The 27,192-nt window shown below is 39.4% G+C and overlaps 1 protein-coding gene across 3 annotated transcripts; it reads right to left on the reverse strand.

Annotated features, from left to right (window-relative positions):
* Positions 1–27,192, reverse strand: scn3b (sodium voltage-gated channel beta subunit 3). 3 transcript variants are annotated; one of them, XM_033049518.1, is made up of 7 exons: positions 27,105–27,192; positions 26,549–26,723; positions 10,827–10,987; positions 7,184–7,409; positions 4,175–4,313; positions 3,082–3,178; positions 1–979 (listed from the first exon to the last, which is right to left on the reverse strand). In XM_033049518.1, the coding sequence occupies exons 2-6, from the start codon at positions 26,601–26,603 to the stop codon at positions 3,112–3,114; spliced, it is 648 nt and encodes a 215-aa protein (XP_032905409.1). In that variant the 5' UTR covers positions 26,604–26,723; positions 27,105–27,192; the 3' UTR covers positions 1–979; positions 3,082–3,111. The 3 variants fall into 3 exon arrangements, with proteins under 3 accessions (XP_032905409.1, XP_032905407.1, XP_032905406.1); XM_033049516.1 differs by having other exon boundaries at positions 26,987–27,192; XM_033049515.1 differs by having other exon boundaries at positions 26,549–27,192.

Raw genomic sequence — 27,192 nt, forward strand, 5'->3', positions numbered from 1 at the left:
TCAGGTTTGATGCTCTTTATTTTACTCCATTTATAGAATTTCTTACTGAAGTAAGGAGGTTTTAATCTCATCACTAAACTCACAAACGTTTCATTTTCTATGTACACATCAGAATATCAGAAAACATTTATTCCCCCCTCCCCTCCCTTCACCCCCATTTAGTGAAATGTGACAATTGGATGTACCATCTGGCAGAATAAATCAAATCATGCAAAAGCCACACCATATGTGTGCATCATAAACATGTTCCCTCAAATAACACGAATACCAGCTTATCCAAACACTGTATAAGACAATATTAACTAGTTATTCTGCAACTTGCGTGCACTTCATAGTACTTTGTTACAAAAAAGTAGTGTTAGATGCTGAAAAATATTGGTCAAAATTGCAACGACTTGGAAGGGAAATGAACATCACACTATTCATCAAGAATTGGATAAACCAGTTTCATTTCAATGTTTGTGTAATATTTGAAATATTACAATCCACAAATAATCTCCCTTTAAATTAAGCAAATGTAAATGGGTTTGTGTCACAAATAGTGTGATGAAGTCAGGTTTTATCATTTCAGACCAAAACCAAGTTTATCTTTAAATTGTCAATAACATGAATTGGGAATTATAATAAAGTGGTGCGTTATCATTAAATGTCTGTACATTATTGATTAAAACCTGTTTACCAGGAAAGCAAATAGACCATAAGTTAGCCTGCACTTCATTTGCAAACTTGTCAACAAGGAATAAAATCTGTACAATTAGAAAATGTGGACTCAAAATGGATGTTCACGAATCCCTTGTAAAATGTGCTGTAAAAGAGAGAATTTGATTCCTTTTAATCACATGTCCATAGGCTGTTGGTTATAAATAGTGGCACAGAATTCAATACCGGAGAGTCCAAACATTTGTTTCTTTTTCTAGTTTTCAACATTCAGTCCATTGCATTGATAGTGGCTGATCTTCCCAGGATGGCAGTCAATGACCTTGAGAAGAAACAATAGTTGGACAAGGTACCAAATATATATTCTAACCTTATTACATAGTAAAATATCTGTGAAAATATATTACAGATCCGTGGATGTAGTCCACAAGGTCTATTGAGTTTAACATAATGTTATTTATTTTAAAGCAAATTTAATTGCAATTTAATTAATTGAAAAAATACAAACTATAAACACTGAAAATCTAAGCTGAAAAGATTTAAATTGATCAATTAAATTAAAATATAGAAACCCATTTGGCTCAGTGTATCTATACCAGTATTGTGCCTTAACTACAATGGTCTACTTCAATTTCACTGCTTTTGAATTATACCCATAGAAATATAAACAAGGCAGACAGAATCTGGAAGAAAAAAACTAAAGTTACAATTTCAATTAAACTAGGCTAGTTCTTGGGTGTGTGAACGATAGTTAATATGGTCTTATAGATTAGCTTCTATCTCATGCTGGAATCAACAATGAGCTTTGTAATAATAAAACACCTTGCACAGAATAATAGGATCAGATTGAAAGAAAAATTAAGATTGATTACTCAACTGTAATCCTTTGAGGATGTGGGTGGAAGCATCGATTAAGGGGGGGGAGGGGGCAGTGTATTTGGTATATTTGGATTTTCGGAAAGCATTCAATGAGGTCCCACGTTGGAAGATTATCCTTAAAATTGGGACACACGGAGTTGGGGTTTGTATAATGACGGATAGAAAGTTGGTTCTTGGACCGAAAGCAATGAGTGAAGGGTGAAATGGCTGATACCTTCGCCTGATTCTTGTGTTCTTATTTTATAAATCTTTATTCCTTGTGGGCTCACTTGCAGTTAACTAACATAGTAGAAACTAATTTTGATAGCATTTAGTTCCATGTATGAGAACTCCATTGAAAACTAAAAACAATGATCAGAGTTTAAATGGGCTGGATTTGCTTTAGTTTGAAAATATTAATGGGCCTGTCCCACTAAGGCGATTTTTCAGGCGACTTCACTGTCGCCTGAAAAACTGGCGACTGGAATGGCGATTGTCAGAGTGGAACACACACACACTCACATCGCTTTCTTCACCAGCCCGTTATGCAGGCGGGGGACAGGGCAAGCGGGGGGGGGGGGGGGGGGCGCTGTCCGAGTAAAATTCACACAGTGCAAAGCCAATGTGATTCAGACACACACCGCAATGAACAGGAAGTTTGGGGCTGTAATTAAGATGGTGAAAGCACAGTGTACGGGAAGGGTCACGCAAGTCCTTTAAAAGAGGGGAGGGGGGGAGGGAGGAGAGAGGAGGGAGAAGGAGTGGAGCCAACTTTTAAGAAGCCAGAGATACACGGCTCAGTGAAGGTCAGCGGACATTAACATTTGGTTGGTTATCCTTGGTTCTCAAAACTACTGCTTACGTTTTTTTCCCCCAATGCGCCAATGTAATTCACCGGTCAGCACCGGCAACAACCTACGAGAACCTTCGACCTCCTGGCAACCCATTACCACTGCACCTACGGCACGTGAATTCTCGCTACTCTTCATGGCGGCTTCATTCTGGTCGCCACTAATTTTTTAACGTTGAAAAATTCGCTGCGACCATAATGAGGCCACAACTAGTTCCCATAATACGGGAACTTCTCACGACCATGAAGGCGACTCCCCATGTGGTGACCGCATAGTCTCTTGCAGTCGCCTAAAAAGTCACCTAAGTGGGACAGGCCCATAAGTATCACATTCCAGTTACGTATTGAGACCATTTTCAGAGGCTATTAATAACAAATACTAACTCCTATTATACATTTGAATTCCAAAACATGTTTTTAGACATATAATCAACATATAATGATATGAACTTAGAACTGATTTGTTCCCACAATGTACTTTCTAATAACAAAATTATGTTGCCTGTTTAAGAAAAAAACTGCAGATGCTGGATGAATTGAAGGTAGACAAAAATGCTGGAGAAACTCAGCGGGTGAGGCAGCATCAATGGAGCGAAGGAATAGGTGAAGTTTCGGGTCGAGACTCTTCAGACCTCTTCAAATTATGTTGTCTGATAACTCTATATATTGAAGCTTTGATATTACTTTGAACAAAATGTATACCAAATTATTCTTACCATTACATCCTAGATCCAAAGCAAATGTTTCTATTCCTCCACAGGAACGGTTGACTGTTTCTCTTTGTTTTCAGTGGGTATTGCCAGATAGTCTGCCCTGTAAAGGTAATTGGATTGGAAATAAATTTGAATATCCAGAATGTCACATAATTTCATTGTGATTGCCTTGGACCTGGTCTACTAAATACAAGCAAAACCATTTTCTGTTTTTATACAGTAAGCATGAAATACCCAATGTTGCCATATTATTTGATGCAATTTCAAAAGAGCCAAGTATAATTAAAGTAAACATTAAAAAAAAGAATGAACAATGATATTGCACAAAATATAGTAAGGTCTAAATAAGAATGTAAAAATAACTATATATTTAATTACTTTAAGCATCCAAGACATAGAAATTCAAGCACAGCCAAAGAAATGCTGGAATCTATTCCCTGTGATTGATTGGTTGATCCTGTGTCATTGGGAATAGACACAAAATGCTGGGGTAACTCAGTGGCACAGTCAGCATCTCTGGAGAAAAGGAATGGGTGAGGTTTAGGGTTGAGACACTTCTTCAGACTCTGATATTGGAATGGGCCTAATGTTCATGGAACCTGGGAAGAGGCATCTGAGAGTGGGCCAAAGCATTAGCACAGTAGTTGTCATATAATTGTTCAGAGGGAGATCAGGTCAGGGATGCTATTCGTTGTCAAAAGTCAACTCAATCAACAATGACAGAGGTAGTTTCAAATAGGGTTAAGCCACCTCTCTGAATATATACGGGGATGGACCCAGTTGCTTATTTACTTTACATTTCTGTAGCTATATAAATGTGCCTGCCATTAGAGGCCATCAAGACCCTGATAAGGAGGTAAGGTGCCCCACATTCTACTAGCTTATTCTGAGTCCCCCTAAACTGCTAGGTTTTATGCAGAATGCTGTTGGTCAAACCACAGAGTCGTGAAACTTGCTCAGCGATTATTTTAGATCCTCAGTATACCATCTGCATTTATCAGGTGTTTAATGTTCTAAGAATAATATTAAATCCCCTTGACAATGCCTCAGCAAAATCAGGCCCAAAATAAGTACACAATGTTCTGATGGTACTTACGCGTTTTCTTGTGCAGCTTGTTCTGATTTCAAAATCTTCCTATAGCAATATATCATCTCTATAATAAGCCATAAAGTGAGCAAAACAAGGAGAAGATACATCATGATTTCTGAAATGTATGAAGTGAAATCTTCAAGGGCTAGAAAGAAATGGAAACCAGTTAGCTTCTGGAAAGAACATGCTATTTGAAATCTTCTCTCCTATATCGAGTTAAACTTTCTTTGGAATCTAATGTTATATTTTCATTTTCCCACTTTCTCTATTGGAATCGGAAGCTGTTCGAGATGATAGTTTGAAATTGATTAGATCCATTGCAATGAGATATGATTCACAGGCTTCATTGCTAAATATTTAGACTGAAAGATGTCTGCTGCTGATAGTTTCAGGTTATGATTTGAAGTTGAAAACAAGTTGGTCCAGTATTTGCAGATGTAATGATGGTGAATCCATCATCATCATCATCATCATCATGACACTAGAACTGACAGACCTTATGGTATCTGGATGCGTGCAATGAACCACAAAATCCAAATGCCATTGTTAGTGATCCTCTGTTCCTCCAGAGGGAGCACTGTTGCAGTTTCTGGAAGTGTAATCATAAAATTAGTAAAATAGTGGCAGCTTTAATTTTCCATTTACAATCTAAATATGCAAGCGATTTGAAGATTGAGCTTTGTTGAATGAGTTAAGTGAAAATTTAATGGTATATTATTAACGTAATACTATTAATACTGTAGGAGCCATTTATTCTTAAGTTAGTATATTATAGCCATGTCTAGATATTTCTAGTTTTATCTTTATTGTATGCTTGTGGGTGGGATTTGATATGTAGTAGGGTGTAGTAGGGAGGCTGGAGTAACCACAGAGATTGGGATTCAGTTTAGCCTTGAGAGATGGTCGAGACAACAGTTTTTTACCACTCTCACACGACTCTATACAACACGACATAGATGAAACAGTTAGAAAGAATGAAAAGTTACAATTTGTATTAGAATAAGAAATACTTGATATAAATCATTTATTTGTTTGTACTACTTCAATAAAAGACCAATTAATCAAGAAACAATGACTGGGAGATTCGTTTTTGCTATAGACGAATGTGTAAGCTATATACTACATCCCCGAGTAGTAATGGTAATCAAAAGTTGGACATTGGAAAGTTAAGAAATTGCCATTACAAATACCAAACAACTTCTCCGTCTTTGATTTATTTGTGTGTGTGTGCATGGATTTTTACTTCACCAGAATAACTACTATTTTAAATTGTGTGTTTGATAATTCCGCTACTATTTAGTCCCATGCATACATCTATCTTAATTTTACTTATCAATGTTCACTGAAATACTAATTAAAATGTTCAGTCGTGAGGTTACAGGAGCCAAATGTAACTTAAAATTGCTGAGGTTCTAATTTCTGCTTAAGGTAACTTTTCCTTTCTCTCATTTCCTGTTGCATGTTTACTATCATTAAAGATATTTTGTAGATTTTAAAGGCGCATGTTGAAAGCTTCTGCCTTGAAGGAAGAGTCAAACCATCCAATTAAATAAACAATATAAGCAAGTAGGGTTAGCATATGATGAGTGTTTTACAGCACTGGGCCTCTTCATGCTGGAGTTTAGAAGGTTGAGGGTGGACCTCATTGAAACTTACAGAATAATGAAAAGGATAGAGTGGATGTGGAAAGGATGTTCTCACTGGTGGGACAGCCCAGGACCAGAGGTCATAGCCTCAGAATTAAAGGGCGCTCTTTTAGAAAGGAGGTGAGGAGGAGCTTCTTTAGTCAGAGGGTAGTTAATCTGTGGAACTCTTTGCCAGGGAGGGCTGTGGAGGCCAAGTCAGTGGATATTTTTAAGGCAGAGATAGACAAATTCTTGATTAGAATGGGTGTCAAAGGTTATGGGGAGAAGGCAGGAAAATGGGATTGGGAGGCAGAGATCAGCCATGATTGAATGTCAGAGTGGAATCGATGGGCCAAATGGCCGAATTCCACTCCTATAACTTGTGAACTTGTGATAATTTATTTTGTCCATACTCCATTGCCACTGAGGTGCCTTTTTGGAGAAATGCTGTCAATTTATTCATAGCATTTCCTTTATTAAAATGGTGAAGTATTAATAAATTAAAGGGGTTCTACATCTACATTTCTAAAACTCTTCAGGCGAACTGGACGAGTGTGATATACATATGTAGGTTAACATAACATTTTAAAATGAAGAATGAGAAAGATGAATTAAAGTTCAAATGGCAATAAATATTTTACTCTTCATAAGTTTTCAGTATACTGTAGTTAGAAATTGAAGACATTTTAATTAATTCTGCAATAGAATATATTTAAAAAATGTTAAACTTAATTTGGTTATAATTGCTATACATAAATGAAGGATTAAATGTATTATTTTCCCGATTGCATACTTTGGACCCATTATACCCCTGCTATTCTAACTTGATAAACTGCAATTACATAATCGTATTTTTAGTTATGATTTCTTTCCCATGTTTTATCTCCTTCCCTTCCTTTAAAGAACCATTTATTGACGTTGCCCTCTTGCGAAAGTGGTGCTTTATGAGCTTGGACATAGTGTGTCAGGAGGTTTATTCCTTAGAACTCAGAATGAATCCCTGGATGGAGATCTAAAATATGCTGTTTTATTTTGTCTTTTATCCCAGGGGAGATCAGCAGCCAGCTGCTACCTGAACTGCAAGTACCCAATCCAGACAGGCTACAAATTGCTAGGTATGTCTTTAAGACTTAATGTTAACCTGTGTGTGAAAACCAAAGTTAAAATTAATATTTAACAATGATGTTTCACAATTCAAATTGTAGCATTATGTATTCATTAGTTCTACTCAAGCCTTTGAATCATTATAGGTTTGTGGAGTATTCGACAAAACCTTTATCCATGAGAAGTGTTCAAAATGTTGGTGCCTTTCACAGGTTAAACAATATTAACCTTCAGTGTTGTGAACTAAATTCTGCAATTCTCAGCACACAGAACTTAATCTCCTCACCGTCTTCATGTACTGTTAGCTGCACATCTTTCACATCTGTCACAGATGGTCTGTATATCTTATAATTAAAATAGCGTTTGATCGTGCACCGGTACAAACCACTGTCGTTAAGGGTAACATTCACTATGGTTATGGACACATCTTGCAGATCTTTACTTCCACTCCACAGAATTCTGCCCTGATAAGGTCCTTTTAGCCCTCGTGGCTCTCCGTTGAACTCATAAATCTGTCACAAAGACACAGATTTCATCATCGATGTATTGCTAAAATGCCAACTTTATATGTCAATTTCCCCCAATCCCAACCTCTTGCACTGAACACACTGACATGCTGAGGTGCAGGCAAATGTATCTGTTTGATGCCTTACCCATATATAAAATAAAATGTTGAGTTTTTACAAACTGTTTTTACTCTTGAGGGGGATAAGATAACCCCTGCACTGTCTCCACCAATATGTTCCTTCAACAGTGGAGTACTATTTTGTAGCAGGCTTTAGAAATGTCCTTTTGTTTTCCTCTCTCTTTCCCTAGCTTTGGAGTACTGAGGGTAATTCTGACATGAAAGCTTTCACCCCAATGGGACTAAGCAGTTGATCACAAACCTACCATCAAATGTGGAACCTTCCTCGTATCCAAATAGCTCAAATCTAAACTCAGATAAACTATTCAACATATAAATGATTAGAAAGCAACTGGAGTGCTTTCACCATGAAATAGTAAAATTATAGCTTATAACTATAACAATATCAAAAGACCAAATATTCCTGAAAATTTAAACGCAGAAAGAAGAACCACTAAACATAACTAAATCCCCAAATAAACCAATGAATAAATTAAACCGTTTACGTCCAGAAATAAAGGCTATGGTACAATTATCCATGCTGATCATTGTGTTGCTAATATACATCCCTTGCCTGAAACAACAGCAATAAGTGGGATCCTAGGCATGGAAATACGAGGAATGCATAATTTCACTTGAAACTCGATTCCACCTATAACTAAAACTTGGTTTCACCTGGTAGGATGAAAATACTGCCTCCTTAGTTCTACATTGACTCAGTAAATTGATCCATTGTACATGGACACTAAAAATTAATCTGCTAGTGAATATTTCATTCTGATACTGGTTATAAAGTGCCAGCCATACACACCCTGTTTTGGGCACAAGCTCGACCCTCCAATATACATTCTGCAACATTCACAGAAAAAGGGGAGTTACATTGCAGCTGCTAATTAAAAATGTATTCAATATTTGCAGTGATTTGAAGATACTCACTACACAGATGTAGAATTTGTATTAAGCCGCCAAAATGTCAATGAAGCAAATTTTATATTTTATTGAGAAGGGCCTTAATTATTTTACATTGTGATCATCAGACTAATTACAGAGGGAATCTATTGGATTTTAATATGATATTTACTTCAAATTTTAATCATCACTATCTATTTTGGGGATCTCTCCCCATTTGATTATACAAACATTTTAAACTTTTTTTGATTTCCAGCAAGTTGTTTTATAATGGACACATAATATTCTAATGTTTATTGATCTTATCTTTATTCCATTTTCCATTCAGACGTTAGAAACTTTAGACTTTAGAGACACAGAGTGGAAACAGTCCCTTAGGCCCGCTGAGTCTGCGCCGACCAGCGATCATCCCCGTACACTCGCACTATCCTGTATATTAGGGACAATTTACAATTTAGTTTTCAACAAGGACAATTAACCTACAAACTTATACGTCTTGGGACGAAACAGGAGCACCCAGAGAAAACCCATGCGATCACAAGGGAGAAGGTACAAACTCTGTACAGACAGCATCCGTAGTCAGGATCGAACCCGGGTCTCTGCCGCCATAAGATAGCAACTCTACCACTGTGCCACCCTTGTTCTCCCCATTCTAGAGATGTTAGAATTTTCTCATCTGTTAGTAGCACTTGTATTACAGTCTGCTTCCAAAATTCAATGTTGTTAAAGTCAGTGGAGCTGAATTTGAAAGCATAATTCAGCATGCAGCAATCACTAGATTGCATATTTAATGCTACCAACCATGGATGAATTTCTGATTGAAAAGTCAGTAACCAGAAATGGTTGCTCTGTTTCCATTGCCATGGTTAGACCTGCTGAGTATTTACAGCACTTTCTCTTTTTAATTCAGGTTTAAGGCATCTGCATTTTTAAGGCATCTTTACGAGGGAAATGTTTTATCTGTGTGAATAAAGATGAATACTGGAAGAATTCAATGTGTCGAACAATATGTGTGAGGGCAAAAGATATAGGTTGATATTTCAGACCCTGAGCATTAGGACTGAGAGGGGGCAGGAAAGATTTCCAGCAGATTGCAGTACTTTGAGGGTTTGAATAGAGGCTGGTAGGTGTTAGGTAGAATCAGATGGGGAGGGGACGATGGGCAGATAGAACCAGGGGTGCGGGGAGAACTGAAATGGCAGCTGGACAGAGTGGCTTTCCAGTGACAAAAAATATTCATCTCATTAGTTTGGTTCAGTGGACAAAAAGTATTATTAATAATGTAATACAATAATAGAGACACTAAGAACTGCAGATGCTGAAACCACAAAGTCTGGCATAGATCGCAGGTCAGACAGGACATCTCTGGAGGACATGGATAGGTGATGTCTCGGGTTGGGACCCTTCTTCAGACTGATTGTAGTAGGGGGAAGATAGCTTGAAAAGGAATGGGATGAGACAAAGCCTGGTAAGTGATAGATGGATATAGATGAGGGGTGTTGATTGGTCAATGGTGGACAAAGGCTAAAGATAAAAAGGAGACATGAGGATGTCAGATAAAAAGAACAGAGGAATGAAATGTAAAGCCAAAGGGAGTGATATGGATGGAAGGGGACAGGAAGCTAGAGGAGAAAGGGGGCAGATAGTGGAAGAAATGAGTGGGGTTTGGGGGGACTGCCCAATGCTCGCCCCTCTCCTCCAACCCACCCCCACCCCATTCCACCCATATCCCTCCTTCTAGCTTTACATTTCACTCCTCTCCTTATCTGACACCCTTTTGTGCACTTTCCATCCTTGGTTTATGGCCACCAAACTGGCAATCAACCAGCCCCTCACCTCTATCCACCTATTACTAGTTGGGGTTTGTCCTACTCCCACCTCTTTTTCAGTTTTCTGCAATCAGTCTGAAGAAAGGTCCTGGATCAAAACATTGCCTGTCCGTGCCCTCCAGAGACGCTGTCTGACCCACCGAGTTACTCCAGGACATTGTGTTTTACTTAATAAAATAATAACGTGATACAAAAATGATAGATTCTAGTTATTTTTATGGGTATTTAAGGATTGCAGTCTTCAAACAACATAATCAATGCATAACTATTTATTTCAACAGTGTATGATTTCAGTTTATAAATAAGGATGTTTGACTTCAATATGCTAAGGACTGCTTAGTTGATATGGACCGTGGTAATATTGTGTGGACCCCTGAATTTTCTTAACAGAAACTTGTTAATGACCAACAAAAGGGCCACACCTATCTACGTTTTTTGTCTGTTTAATTTGCCCTTTGTATAACGTCTACCTGTAAATGTCAACCTGATATTCAACAGAGATCTATTTTTACCTTGTGAATAAAATATTCAACTTCTTTATTTTATATTTTTAAGTGGACACGTACTGATATCTCTTGATCATTATTGACGTAGGTCCATGTAACCAAGGTGTCTGTATTCACTTCTTCCCTCCTCACACAGGAAATGCAAGTAAGCTTCATATTGGTTCCATGTAGGGCTTCAGTGTCTGAAGGAACTTCAACGCAGACTAACTGGCAACACCGTACTGTGGAAGACAAAAGCAGAAACCGGTCTAAATTCACCTCAAGATAGCATCTTTCCATAACTGAGGATAGGCTATATATGACAATCACACAGACACAAGAAACTGTACAATCACATTCTGCTTGTTTCCGACTGATGGTGTTCCACAAACCCAGTCAGACTTCAACCATCCTAATGCACCACACTGTCATTCATTTTTCTCCATGGTTTCTGTGATCTACATTGCACATAAATTAATTTTTGAATTTGTAATTTTTGGGGAGAAATAGAATAGTTTCACTTTAATTGTTCAAATCAAGGTTAAAATATATAACTTTAAAATTTTAACATGCTTACCAAATGTTATATTCACTTTATTCACCCTAGTGCATAAATAATGCATTTAAGTAATGATTTTTTTTTCATTTCAGTTGACCATCATTATTTTATCAGGAGCATCTGACATGTAATATTTTTCCATCACATGACATAGATTTTTCCTTTGTTTATGCTTAACTCATACATTATTATCATTGATATATTATTTTAGAACCATATTAAAGAACGTGAAAGACATGCATAAGAGAAATCTGGTGACTCACCTGAGCACATCCTTTAAAAACTCAACCATCCCACCTGGAGTTCTACTTCTAATTCAATTGCCAATTTATATGGTTTTCTCATTTCCAAATCTTTGTGCTCTTCATGCATGTCCTGTTCACCAGTGCTGTGGGTTGTTAGCCTGATACTCTAAGTCCCATTTTGCATTCACGATTGTTTCATTTGTGAAAATTGCCTGAGGCCACCTGCAGCCTCTTTAACAGACAGGTTCTAGGGTTTCCAAATGGACCAGCTATGATCAAGTGGGCATAACTGTGGGCAGAAATGTGTGTCATCGAGCCTAGTATAGTGGTGTGAAAAAAGAGATTGCAGATGCTAGAATACGGAATAAAAATCAGAACACTGGAAGAACTAAGCAGGTCAAATAGCACCTGAGTAGGCAAAATGTTTGTTAACCTTTTGGGTTGCAACCTTGCAGCACGACTGAGAGGGAAGAGAAAAGATTGCCAGTTTTCTAGCAGTAGAGGTGAAGGTGGGACAGAGAGGCCAAACACAAATTGGAAGACTTATGGGCCTGTCCCACTTGGCGATTTTTTCGGCGACTATCGGCATCATTGACTGACGTATCAGGTCACGGAAAAAGTGACGACGTATAGACGCACGGTGTCTCCTCAAGTGTCGCAAATCTTTCGGTGACCCTGATACGTCAGTCAATGATGCCAGCAGTCGCCGAAAAAAATTGCCAAGTGGGACAGGCCCATAATACTGTATCTCACTTTCTGCTTGTTAGCTTACAGCCCAATGATATGACCATTGAATTCTCCCAGCTTAACATAACCCATACCCTCAGTGTCCCTTTCCCACACCCACACAGCCTCTCCATGTTGTTTTCTACTCCTTTTCCCATCCATTCTGCGACCCCTTCCCCAGTTTGGTTCCATCTGCCCAATATCCACTGCACATCTACTTCCATCTTTCACCAACCAGTCTTTGCCCCACACCTCCCTCGTACTGCTTTATATTGGTAAACCTTTATTTGTAAATATTGCAATGCCCTGTGTTACTATAGCATCTAAATTATAGATTTGGAAGATAAATATTTTAATTTACAGCATTTTTAAATCGACATAGAACTTTCTCATCTTATTTTATAAAAAGCCAGACCTCTTAATTCATCTAAGAATTAAACATGACTGGAGTTCATTTCTTAAACAGATTGTTGATTACTAAAGCCTGTGCAGTTCACGTTTTAATTACTTCCCACTGTATTTCATCATAAAGACTTTTTTTCATCCCTTAGTCGTTCAGTTAAATTTGCCTTTCTCTAATTACGTAACTCCTTTATCCTTCTGCATAAGTAAATGATCTAAAATCTGTAATCATTGACGTCAACATTTTCTAAATCTTTTCAACATCTTTACTAATGTACTTTGTCCAGATTATGTTTAATACTCAGTGTACAGTCGCACTGTTGTATGTTATCATTTATTTGTACATTGGTTTCAAAAGATTAGACATTACTTCTGACATTCACAGAAATAAATCTATTTGGGAACTGACATTTAAATGAATTAGATTTGTGAAAGGATCCTTGTAATTTTTAGTAATCCATCTTCCTCTAATTTGATTTATTTGTTGTTTAACAGACACAGTTAAGAGCATAATATATCTAATCCTGTAAGTCTCAACCAAAATCCTCCGTGAAAAATGAGGATGATTATTTACGTGGCCAGAGATTATAGTTAAAAAATTAGAACTATTGCAATACATATTTAGAAGGAATTATTACCCCCCTAACACAAAACCAAAAAGAATTATGGTGTAATGTGCAAAGTAATCTGCAATAATAACGGAACATTTTGGAAATACTCAACATATTGGCTGTGGTAGAAAAGGGAAGAGTTAACATTTTAGGTTGTTGACTTTTTCTTCATTTCAACCTCACCTCCTAAATAATGCCCAGTAACGTGTTGCTAGGTGACGAATGTCTTTGAATGTGACGCCTTTTCTATTAAATGATGTTTCATTCACAATTCAAGGTTGTATGGCTGAGATTAAAAACCCACTATTGAGCAAACAACAACATAGAACCATGAGCTGATGCCCTGCATTCGTACTGGTTCATACTGGATTCATACTGGAGCATCCACGATGCTGAGAAAGTCGTGGATAGCACGTACAGCGAGTTGGTCACACCGCAGGTAAAAGGTAAGAGGACAGAAAGGGAACGGGTGGCCAATAGCCAGCAAAGCAGTAGGCAGGTAATGCAGGAGTCCCCTGCGGTCATCTCCCTCCTAAACAGGTATACCATTTTGGATACTGTTGAGGGAGATGGCTCATCAGGGGAATGCAGCAGCAGCCAAGTTCATGGCACCATGGGTGGCTCTGCGGCACATGAGGAGGGGAAAAAGAGTGGAAGGGCAATAGTAATAGGTGATTCAATTGTCAGAGGAATAGATAGGCGTTTCTGCGGCCGCAAACGAGACTCCAGGATGGTATGTTGCCTCCCTGGTGCAAGGGTCAGGGATGTCACTGAACGGCTGCAGAACATTCTGGAGGGGGAGGGTGAACAGCCAGTTGCCGTGGTGCATATTGGCACCAACGATATAGGTAAAAAAAGGGATGAGGTCCTACAAGATGAATTTAGGGAGCTAGGAGATAAACTTAACAGTAGGACCTCAAAGGTAATAATCTCTGGATTACTACCAGTACCACGGGCCAGTCAGAGTAGAAATAGGAGGATATTGCAGATGAATACGTGGCTTGAAAAATGGTGCAAGGGGGAGGGATTCAAATTTTAAGGGCATTGGAACCAGTTCTGGGGGAGGTGGGACCAGTACAAACAGGACGGTCTGCACCTGGGCTGGAATGGAACCAATGTCCTTGGGGGAGTGTTTGCTAGTGCTGTCGGGGAGGATTTAAACTAATGTGGCAGGGGGATGGGTACAAGAGCAGAGAGGCAGGGGGGTGTAAAATGAGGGTAGAAGCAATAGGTAGCAAGGTGAAAAGTAAAAGTGGCAGGCAGACAAAACCAGGGCAAAAATCAAAAAAGGCCACTTTTCAACATAATTGTATAAGGGGTAAGAGCGTTGTAAAAACAAGCCTGAAGGCTTTGTGTCTCAATGCAAGGAGTATTCGTAATAAAGTGGATGAGTTGAACGTGCAGATAGCCATTAATGATTATGATATAGTTGGGATCACAGAGACATGGCTACAGGGTGACCAAGGCTGGGAGCTGAACATCCAGGGATATTCAATATTCAGGAGGGATAGAGAGAAAGGAAAAGGAGGTAGGGTAGCGTTGCTGGTTAGAGAGGACATTAACGCAATGGAAAGGAAGGACATTAGTTTGGAGGATGTGGAATCGGTATGGGTAGAGCTGCGAAACACTAAGGGGCAGAAAACGCTGGTGGGTGTTGTGTACAGGCCACCTAACAGTAGTAGTGAAGTTGGAGATGGTATCAAACAGGAAATTAGAAATGCGTGCGACAAAGGCAAAACAGTTATAATGGGTGACTTCAATCTACATATAGATTGGGTGAATCAAATTGGCAGGGGTGCTGAGGAAGAGGATTTCTTGGAATGTATGCGAGATAGTTATCTAAATCAACATGTAGAGGAACCAACGAGAGAGCAGGCTATTTTAGACTGGGTATTGAGTAATGAGGAAGGGTTAGTTAGCAGTCTTGTTATACGTGCCCCCTTTGGCAAGAGTGACCATAATATGGTTGAGTTCTTCATTAGGATGGAGAGTGACATTGTTAATTCAGAAACAATGGTTCTGAACTTAAATAAAGGTAACTTTGAGGGTATGAGACGTGAATTGGCCAAGATTGACTGGCAATTAATTCTAAAAGGGTTGACGGTGGATATGCAATGGAAGACATTTAAAGACTGCATGGATGAACTACAAAAATTGTTCATCCCAGTTTGGCAAAAGAATAAATCAGGGAAGGTAGTGCATCCGTGGATAACAAGGGAAATCAGGGATAGTATCAAAGCGAAGGATGATGCGTACAAATTAGCCAGAAAAAGCAGCATACCAGAGGACTGGGAGAAATTCAGAGACCAGCAGAGGAGGACAAAGGGCTTAATTATGAAAGGAAAAATAGATTATGAAAGAAAACTGGCAGGGAACATAAAAACTGACTGCAAAAGTTTTTATAGATATGTGAAAAGAAAGAGATTAGTTAAAACAAATGTAGGTCCCTTGCAGTCAGAAACAGGTGAGTTGATCATGGGGAACAAGGATATGGCGGACCAATTGAATAACTACTTTGGTTCCGTCTTCACTAAGGAAGACATAAATAATCTACCGGAAATAGCAGGGGTTGGAGGAATTGAGTGAAATCCAGGTTAGTCGGGAAGTGGTGTTGGGTAAATTGAATGGATTAAAGGCCGATAAATCCCCAGGGCCAGATAGGCTGCATCCCAGAGTACTTAAGGAAGTAGCTCCAGAAATATTGGATGCATTAGTAATAATCTTTCAAAACTCTTTAGATTCTGGAGTAGTTCCTGAGGATTGGCGGGTAGCAAACGTAACCCCACTTTTTAAGAAGGGAGGGAGAGAGAAAACGGGGAATTACAGACCAGTTAGTCTAACATCGGTAGTGGGGAAACTGCTAGAGTCAGTTATTAAAGATGGGATAGCAGCACATTTGGAAAGTGGTGAAATCATTGGACAAAGTCAGCATGGATTTACGAAAGGTAAATCATGTCTGACGAATCTTATAGAATTTTTCAAGGATGTAACTAGTAGCGTGGATAGGGGAGAACCAGTGGATGTGGTGTATCTAGACTTCCAGAAGGCTTTCGACAAGGTCCCACATAAGAGATTAGTATACAAACTTAAAGCACACGGCATTGGGGGTTCAGTATTGATGTGGATAGAGAACTGGCTGGCAAACAGGAAGCAAAGAGTAGGAGTAAACGGGTCCTTTTCACAATGGCGGGCAGTGACTAGTGGGGTACCGCAAGGCTCAGTGCTGGGACCCCAGCTATTTACAATATATATTAATGATCTGGATGAGGGAATTGAAGGCAATATCTCCAAGTTTGCGGATGACACTAAGCTGGGGGGCAGTGTTAGCTGTGAGGAGGATGCTAGGAGACTGCAAGGTGACTTGGATAGGCTGGGTGAGTGGGCAAATGTTTGGCAGATGCAGTATAATGTGGATAAATGTGAGGTTATCCATTTTGGTGTCAAAAACAGGAAAGCAGACTATTATCTAAATGGTGGCCGATTAGGAAAAGGGGAGATGCAACGAGACCTGGGTGTCATGGTACACCAGTCATTGAAAGTAGGCATGCAGGTGCAGCAGGCAGTGAAGAAAGCGAATGGTATGTTAGCTTTCATAGCAAAAGGATTTGAGTATAGGAGCAGGGAGGTTCTACTGCAGTTGTACAGGGTCTTGGTGAGACCACACCTTGAGTATTGCGTACAGTTTTGGTCTCCAAATCTGAGGAAAGACATTATTGCCATAGAGGGAGTGCAGAGAAGGTTCACCAGACTGATTCCTGGGATGTCAGGACTGTCTTATGAAGAAAGACTGGATAGACTTGGTTTATACTCTCTAGAATTTAGGAGATTGAGAGGGGATCTTATAGAAACTTACAAAATTCTTAAGGGGTTGGACAGGCTAGATGCAGGAAGATTGTTCCCGATGTTGGGGAAGTCCAGGACAAGGGGTCACAGCTTAAGGATAAGGGGGAAATCCTTTAAAACCGAGATGAGAAAAACTTTTTTCACACAGAGTGGTGAATCTCTGGAACTCTCTGCCACAGAGGGTAGTTGAGGCCAGTTCATTGGCTATATTTAAGAGGGAGTTAGATGTGGCCCTTGTGGATAAGGGGATCAGAGGGTATGGAGAGAAGGCAGGTACGGGATACTGAGTTGGATGATCAGCCATGATCATATTGAATGGCGGTGCAGGCTCGAAGGGCCGAATGGCCTACTCCTGCACCTAATTTCTATGTTTCTATGTTTCTATTACAGCATTGCCCTGTCTACCAGAGGTTTCACAGTGACAATCACAGGTAGAGACAGGATTGACCAGTCAATTCACTGCTCACAACCTGAGGCGATATGATAACTCAATTGAGAAAGAACCTAAAGTAGTGTTAAACAAAATCACCAAGGATTCAATATATTTGGTTCAATTATATAAACATATTAAATGTTTTGACAATTAATGGAATTCAAAATAAAGTTTGGGGTCAATCTTGATCTAAAGAACCTCATAATTATGTACTAGATACAGGAAAGGCAGAGAGTGGCATAGAGCTCATTAGAGATTATGTACTTTGGCAGATTATTTGATGGAGTAGGTTCAGTTGGTGCAATAATATATTGGATCCACATTTCCCCTCTGATACACTCATTAAAAGATCAGTTTGATGGATTTGGCTGTGCTGTAAAAGAGGATAAAGGTCAGCAAAGTAACAAGTTTGCTCCCAGATTCATTGATGTCTCGCCGATGACGGCTCACATGATTGTATTGCCTGATTATGTGAAGAAAATGTCATCAGTAGAAACCTATTGCCTGGATGATGATAGCAGGAGTCAGCATCCACAGCCCTCGCAGTGGGGATTCCAAAGCTTTACAATACTGTGTAAAGCAATCAGTCCTACCTCAGCTGGAGATGGCCGTCTCCTTAATCCAAAAATATGTCCCTTTGTTCTAGAATGTTTGTCTTTGTCCAAGTAAAGAGTAGCTATCTTCTCAAAGATAATAACCCAACAATTATATGTGGATTTTCACCTAGAGCTTGGAAATTACATCATATGACATGATAAGATGACAGGTATACCAACCCTTGCCCTTCGGCAGGAAAGTGTTGAGCACGGGACCAGAAGTGATGGGCGGGGGGGGGCGGGGGGAGAGAAGAGAACGTCTTGTCCTCCGATAGGCAGGTCACATATGTTGTCTAGTTTCCCATCAGATATGTATATCGGTATAACTGGAGATAGTGCTCCAGTGAGGAGACATCCTGGGCCCCTTGATTCACAAGATATCAGCTGAGAGCATCCAGAAAAGTGATCTGAGCAGCCTGCCTTTCTTTGAAGTGTTATGCGTAGCACTAAAGATTTTCACAGTTCCACTGTACACGTGACAATAATAAACTAAACCTTGTAGAACCTGAAAAAGGAGGAAAGTGTAAACACACGCTGGTACATGGATATGCACACGGACATTTTGTTCAGAAGTACAACATTTATATTGGTTTGCTTATCGTAAGAGGATATCTTAGAAATTTTATCTAGAACAGTGTTTTTTGATGGAATAGAGTATCATTGCGACCATTTCTGAGTCACTGGGCACTGCCTCCTGAGGTTCTATCTCGTGAACCTAACTCAGTTTCAGGGGACATGGATTCCAATCTCCCGGATTCTTGTACCTTGGCTAATACACAATCCCAGAAGGTTGACGTAGGAAGTCCATTAAGTAAATAACTTGCTTACCTACATCACTGCCCCAATCTGCCACACTAAAGTAAACTTGTGACACTTACACTCCCAAACCTGAGGCATCCTTGATCTCTTCCACCAATGTTTGCCAATCCCAATATTCCCCAGGCACTCTCCCCTGCCCCTCTCCAAACCCTGCCAACAAAAATTGCAAGGCTCTCTGCCCCTAATCCCAGCAAGAATTGGATGCTCTAAATTTCCACGACAAGCCTGCCTGCCCACCCCAGCACTATTCCAATTTCAGACATTCTTGTCTCGTATCAACTCCTGGTTTCTGCATTATGTAGCTACAGGTGGTTTAGGAACTGCTTTTTCTGAAGTTTGAGTTTCTGCGGTATTGTTTTTCAAGCACCCGCTAATGTAAAATACAGCAAGCAAGCACGCTAAAATAGAAATAAGCAAAAAAAAAGTTAATTCAATGCTCGCAGAGCTTCTTACAAAGTTTATCAGGAACAAACACAAACTTTTTTTGGATAACAGTCCTTAGCAGCATCATTCATGAAATCAATATTTATTGTCAGATTAGATACTCATGGATTAATTGGCAAATTTCAAGAGACTGGGGAACCTCTATGCTTGGGATTAAATTAAGGACTTGTGACTAAACTTCCTCAACAATGTGTAGTATGTATTTATTTATGAATGCAATACATGTATTAAATTATAATCTGCCTCCCCCACGGATTGAATCTGGATGTAGGTGAGCTTTACATTGTGTGCATCATTGTCGTGACATTTTTTTCTTAATTGATTTACACAACACCCTATCTTTCCACTGTAAAACACACTTGTGGGATTAAATCTACCACTCGCCTCCACTCAATCACCCAAGCTTTACATATATGGTTCTCCATTCAAATGTACAAATTGAATGTACGAGGGAACGCGTGGAGTATATATTTAAAAATGAAAACATTTATACATTTTGTTTGTACAAGAAATTAAATCCAGAAAATGTGGGGAGAATCATGAAAAAACTTTCATATAAGTAACTTATAATAATTAATTTTATAGTTCTATATATGTTCTATATTTCTGGGTAAATGTAGCATTGTACTTGTCAATCTTAACATATGGGCAGAGATTACAATTGTGTTCTTCTTGCATTAAGGTTTGATGACAGCGCCCCCTCCTTTGGATGTCGCTCTGATACCTCTCGCTGGCAGACAGGCCAGTAGAGGTCAATCCTCAGCATCAGCAGTAACAACTGGGTCCAATTTACTGACTTTGGGTTGGCCCACCTGAACCTCATCAGCGTATTCCTTATAAAATCCATGCATTCCAGCTAGAGGTGAGAATGGAGAGGGTGAGAGAAAAAGCAGGAGAGAGGGTAAGGGAGAGAGAAGAGAGGAAGGGAGAAAGAAGAGAGAGTGGAAGAGAGACGAGAGAGGGGAATGGAGAAAGGAGAGAGAGGAAGGGAAAAAGAAGTGAAGAGAGAGGGGAAGGGAGAAAAAAGAGAGGGGAAGGGAGAATGAAGAGAGAGAAATTGGGGTGCCTCCCTGTCAGCTGTGTTTCTCGGACGCAGGTTTGAGAAAGACTGAGTTACTGCGACAAACCTGAGAACACCAGAACCACCTTGTGGTTAAGTATGGGCTAATGGAAAGAGGCCCGAGGCAGTCAGCGCTGAGGCTAAGTGAGTGCCCGGGCATGCCTGAGAACCCAATGCCTCTTCCTGCCTACGGCCAACAAGGGACAGCGCCTGCACACAGAGACAAACACTGAGCCACCAGGATAATCCAGAGACTGCCAGCTCCGCCTCTTCAAACCCAAAGCTGAGCCGCCAAGATAAACCCGAGATCGCCACCAACTCCTATCAAGGCAAGGATGAACTGCAGGGAGAAGCCTGAGATTGTCACGCCTTCTTACGCAAGTTCACCCTACTGCGGGTGTCACCGTGGTCACTGCCAAACCCGGCATCATTCCTGACGCCACAGGAAAAGGGATAGCACAGTGACACAGCTGGTAGAACTGCCTCATAACACTGAGATCTGGATCGATCTTGACGTCAGATGCTGTCTGTGTAGAGTTTGCACGTTCTCCTGTAACTGCGTTGGTTTCTACTGGGTGCTCCGTGGGAATTGTCCTCTGTAGAAATTATAGGAAGTGGATGTGAAATTGGGATAACAGAACAAGTGTGAATGAGTGATCAATGGTTGGTATGAATTCGTAGGCCAAATGTGTCAGTTTCCAGGTTGTATCATTCAATTGATCACTAAAAAGCCAAAAGATCAAGAATATTGAGTGTTTATCAGTTCTCCATCTCAAATAATGACTCGGGTTTCTTCAATGTGTAAGGAAGAATATTCTTACCCATGAAATGACAGTTATTTATTGTTACTAAAATAAGAAGGACAATAATAAGTGGCAGTATAACATAAACAACCTCAACTACTGGCTGCGTTCCAAATTAGCATGCAAAATATTTTGCTTGAACTCCATGCCAATGGAAGTATTGGTCAGTACTCACTAAGGTATCCAGCACTGATGCATGGAGCAAATGTCATCCCTCAATTCCATTCTTTGGAAATGCAATCCTTAGTGTCTAAGGGAAACTTTCACCCTCAGTCTGCTGAATAACAAAGTAAAGCAATTGAATTGTATCATAAAATAGGTCAGTTTCTTGCAAGTTCGCTTAGTTGGCAACTTGTGCAGTGAATCCAAAAATAAATGCCCATGAGAACCTTGAGATTTATTTTTATTGTGTTAGAATGTTTTAAAATTAGCTGCAGTTTTTGAAAGAGAGAAGGCCATGAAATAACTGCCAAATATGTAACATTTATGTGTTCAAGATTGATGTACAAAAATCTATATGTCAGCCTCGACAGCAGGAATGCAGAAAAGCATTCAAGAGTACTATTGGTTTGATCAGTAGAAATTCCCAAGCTTGGGCGTTAAAGCTCTATTGAATGTGTTACATGATTGCAAAAATGTGTTTGCAATTTGTTATTGCAAATGTTATAGGTTGAAGTGTACTTGTTACATGCCGTACACCCCACTATTCTCTTCTAGACTTTACTTTATATTGAAAGCCTATTGTATTTTTCAGCAACACATGGCCTGCATCTTACAATAAACATGATGTAAACCATAGCTTTGAGTCTGAACGTCTAATTAAGAAATACCCTGGGAAGAAGGCAAAGCATGACAGCAGAGGTCTAGTGAGTAAAATTCCATACAAACAATGACAATGTGAATGCTCAATTTGACTTTTTAAAAGGATAGTGATAGTTTTCACCCCACCATTTTGGAACAAATTTGATTCCCATTCTGAATGTGATCGTGTACACGAACATTTTAAACCAGGGATATCCACAGATAAAATTTAAAATGTCGGTTTTCATTTTGGTTTTTGTTTATATTTTCAATGTATTAATTGACACCACCATTGAGTCTCTAATAACCTAAGGTTGAGATCCAACATCAAACTTAATAGAAAAGCTATGTCGTAAATGTGATTTATTCAAAGTTGAAGAACTTTTAAAAGTACTTTTATAAAGGTAGTGATAAAATGGATTCAAGGGAATTTTCTCAGATGTTTCTAGAATGTGTAGCTGTTACCATTAATGCTAATATGTTAGTAAAAGATTGGTACTATAAAGTGAGATTGTTTTATAATATATCCAAATAATTTTGATGTTCTTTATGACATACTAGATAATACTTGCATCCATAATGTGAGGTTTAGTTTAGTTTAGAGATACAGCGCAGAAACAGGCCCTTCTGCCCATCGAGTCCGCACCGACCAGTGCTCCCTGCACATTAACAGTATCCTACATACACTAGAGACAATTTACATTTATACCAAGCCAATTAAACTGCAAACCCATACGTCTTTTGAGTGTGGGAAACCGAAGATCTCGGAGAAAACCCATGGTGTCACGGGGAGACTCCGTACAGACAGTATCCATAGTCGGGATCGAACCCAGGCCTCTGGCGCTGTAATCGCTGTAAGGCAGCAACTCTACCGCTACACCACCGTGCCGCCATAAGTCTTGAGAAACTTGAATAAACCTTGGATATACAAATTGGACTCTCCATATTATTCTCCAGTCTCCATAACTGCACTAACATATCATTATCTTAGTGTGTGCAATAGTTTGATGATTCTCTCCTTATAAAATTAATACTTTGTGCATTATTTTTTACTTTCTTACAAATATTTAGTTTTTTGTTAATGCAGGCACTTTAAATACCATTTGATCATGGGCTGAATTGCACAACATGCAAGTTGTTACATGCATCAAAATTATCTAAAATGTTTGAAAATTATCATTCTAGTATATGTTCTATGGCCTGAACTTTGGCAGCTCGTGGAGAAGGGGATTTGGTTCCTTTATGCATTTTAATTTGATCTCCATAAATTAGACAACAATTCTTGCCAACTTTTAAGACGAGAGATGCCTAAGTATTAAATTCCCATGCCATCTTTCTCCATCTGCCTCTGGACTTTTTTATTCCCTTACATTCCCATTATGGATCTTGACAAAGGGACCATATTATACTTCTCAAATTCTCATTTTTCAGAATGTAAGAGTTGTGTATTTATAATATTTTAACAGTTGTTTTTCTCTTTCTCTCTTTCTCCTTTCTTAATAGAATGTGTTTGTGGTCTTGGATGTGGATCAAACAAGTAAATTATTGATTAGGAAAAGTAAGTATGTATCCATTTGCTTTCACGAGCTTAATTATCCCCAGAAAGTTCTTTGACATCAGCCATATTTATGGTGTCAGCATTGTTTGGACATGTGTATATTTTATGATAAACTGCTTTTGTTTTGCTCAACTATATTCCAGTCCCTGTTAATATCATACTTCAAAACAAAATTAAGTTTTAATGTAGAAATATTGAATACTGGTGAGTTCACGTGACATTTGTTGTATATGGATAAGAAATACTCTCATCATAAGGTAGACAAATGGCAACAATTGGCATTATATCTCAGCAGCTTAGTTATTAATATGAAGTGCCCGTGACAAGATTTCATTGTGCTGAATTTTTTTTTCACTAATAACACGTATGCAATTAATAGACTAACTTTAAAAACCAAAACAGTTGATTTACATTTTATTAAAATCAAACAGTGCAGTTCTTAATTAATTGCTTCTACAAAATATTTTTAGCTTCCAATGATTGTGTCCAACTAACCATTCACCTTTGGCAAAATTATTAAAATGAATGTTAACATTGTTACCATCTTGTAAGGCACTTGAACAATTCCTAAACAAGTTTACCAGTGATGTATTAATATCAAACTATCGGTTTGATTCAGAACAGCCATCAGCAATGGGGGAAACCAGAATGAACGGGAACGCTCATGATAGTCGGCAAAGAAGCCTGCTCAAAATCCAAATCTGTTTTGGTGTTTGGTATTTCGCTGTAACGGTTGACTGTGTCTGCTAATATGAATATGACTCATTTATTCCAAGCTGTTATTTTGTCAACATAGTTCATAAACATATTATTTCTGCACATAGACATTGTTCAATTACTTTGGTCGCTAAGAATGGCCAGTCAACAAGTAGCAAATCAGACAGAGCGACTTTATCCATGTCAACTAAAGGGCTTGTCCCACTTTCCCGAGTTATTCACGAATTCTCCCGAGTTTTCAAACTCGCAGAATGTTCGTAACGAGTCCGTAGGAGTCCGTGGATATATCCTAGCGGCTCGTTATGCCAGCTGTAGGTACTCGGGGCATCAGGTAAGTCGGGACGTTTTTTCAGCATGATGAAAAATGTCCACGAGTAAAAAAAATAGCCCCGAGTACCTAAGGCTGGCATAACGAGCCGCTACGATATATCCACATACTCCTACGGCTTCCTGCGGACTCGTTACGAACATTCTGCGAGTTTGAAAACTCGGGAGAATTCATGAATAAAGACCCTGTCACTCTTTCCCGAGTTACTCACGAACTCTCCCGAGTTTTCCCTATGATTCGAACTCGGATATTTACGGTAATAGATAACTCGGATATTTACGGTAATAGCCGTTCGTTGGTACTCGGGGCTATTTTTTTAAACTCGAGGACATTTTTCAACATGTTGAAAAAACATCCCGACTTACGGGATGCCCTGAGTTCCTACGGCTGGCATTACGAGCCGCCACGAAACACCTACGGGCTCTTACGAGCTCGCTGCCGACATTACCCGACATTCCCCGAGTTTGAATCAAGGGGAAAACTCGGGAGAGTTCGTGAGTAACTCGGTAAATTGGGACATGCCCTTAACAAACCAAATGGTGTACCAAATGCAACAATAGAATTTTTTTTACGTTAAAATGAAATGTTTAACAAATTAGATACCTTTGGCCACCCTGTCTCGCAAATATATTGAGAGTTTCAATCAAAGATACTAGAGGAGCTCCTCTAGTATCTTTGGTTTCAATATCATTTGGCACTCCCCTAAAAAATGACCCGATGGTTAAATTTGTTCTGTGTTGGTGGCTATGTACAGCGTTTCTTTTGAATGCTACCGCTCCGCTAGTGCGGGGGGAGAGGGCAGCGTGTGGGATGCAGAAGTAAAAATGTGTTCATGTAGATACTGCTCCACATTCATGTTCAAAGAACTTTCATTTACTGGCCGCACGCCGTAATAAAACAGGGAGCCGATGGTGACTCGGTATGTCTCCCCCCCCCCCCCCCCCCTCAATTTGTGCGTCGGAATTCCCCACTGAACCATTTCAGACCGGCTTGTTAATAACACTGGCATCGTTTTCTACAACATGGGCGCGCCTCTTAGTCTAGACTCCCCGCCTCTCTCTTTCTCTTTCAACACAGTAGACGTAAGACTTGTTGTCACAACTGTTGGATTCACGCTGAATACTCCAAGAGAATACTGGACATGTGGTCTGCTCATCACGAAAAGCTGAACGATGCACTTGACGTTGGGTTTTCTAAGCTTATGGTTGGATCAGTCTAGTTCTTTGTTACTTATTCTGCTTCCTACATTAAATAATTTGGCTCAATATTTTGGGGTGAGAGCTACGGGCAGATCCTGGTCCTTAAATTGAAACTTCGCTCAACAACTCGATGCAAAAGACTCTTACTTTGAAAATACACCCAATTAATTATCCCGGTGGCAGAGTAGAAGACAACACCCAGCATTAATATTAGAAGGGAGTCGAGATAGTTTTATTTCGCACCAAGAACACAAATACACTCGGCTAATGAAAAAGCAAGTTACCATGTACTGCCGTTGATGGCAGGTTTGGCTGTGCCTCACCCCCAAGACGCCAATGGGCTCAGCCTGTGAAATAATATGATCGAGATACTGATCTAAAACCAATACTGAAGTCACCATTATCAATTCTGGAACTTTGCCGAGGACAACACCCCATAAATATTCCAATACTTCAGAAATAAGTTATTGGTTTATCTTATTTATAATAAATTATATATGTTATGTTAATATATAAAAATAATGTATAATCCAATCGATGATCTAATGTTATCCATCTAATTTTAACCTTTGATGTTAGTGGCTCAGATATTCAGTTTGTCAGTTGACAATGCGAATGGCCAATACATTAAAATATCTATCGGTATAGACTTAACTTACCTAACAGAATCATTAGCAATGAAACCGCATAAAGAAACGTGTTCCACGCACTCATAGTCGGGGAAAGCAGGGTCAACCGGCTCTTAAAGATCTTCCACGGATCCACTTGTGGCTGTTTCCTTGGATCTCAGCCCTCTCTGGCGTTGCCCAGTCCACAGATTCTCGTACAATAAAGCTGATTAAAACAAGCGACTTGGTTTTAATGCATGTTTTAAATGAATCGCTTCAGCGTGGTCCTTTAACGCCAGTCACCAACAGGTTTCCATCCGCCTGTCTGTCTTCTAGTTCCTTTGTGTTGTTCGCTCTCCGCGCAGACTACGTTACACTTGAGGTTTCAGCACTACAGACAGCGCCTGATTCAGCACATTCACAGATACAAGTGGTGTCTAATTCGCGTTTACAATAGTGGCACAACCTAAAAATCGATCCAGTATTTACCTTCAAACCAACACGTCGATTATCACAAAAGATCCTGTCTATTTAGTTCGCTTAACGCTGAGGTTATGGACAGGTGCAAACAACATATATCTTTTCAAAACAATCTGCTGTTGATTACCACTAATATTTTTTGAACAGGATACTGTTCGCTTGGTGCTCCTGGTGAAGGATCCAGTTGACTTTAGTGCTTCTCTTGTGAGTCCCGG

This window comes from Amblyraja radiata, chromosome 33, assembly GCF_010909765.2.
Source record: "Amblyraja radiata isolate CabotCenter1 chromosome 33, sAmbRad1.1.pri, whole genome shotgun sequence".
Classification (NCBI taxonomy): Eukaryota; Metazoa; Chordata; class Chondrichthyes; order Rajiformes; family Rajidae; genus Amblyraja; species Amblyraja radiata.

Bases quoted from the DNA above. Each gene is read 5' to 3' on its own strand.
- scn3b (XM_033049518.1), bottom strand. From the start codon at position 26,603: ATGAGTGCGTGGAACACGTTTCTTTATGCGGTTTCATTGCTAATGATT. The intron at 10,988-26,548 runs GTAAGTTAAGTC...TGTCTTCCACAG, and splicing joins ATTGCTAATGATTCTGTTAG to TACGGTGTTGCCAGTTAGTC. The intron at 3,179-4,174 runs GTAAGTACCATC...TTACCTTTACAG, and splicing joins CAAGCTGCACAAGAAAACGC to GGCAGACTATCTGGCAATAC.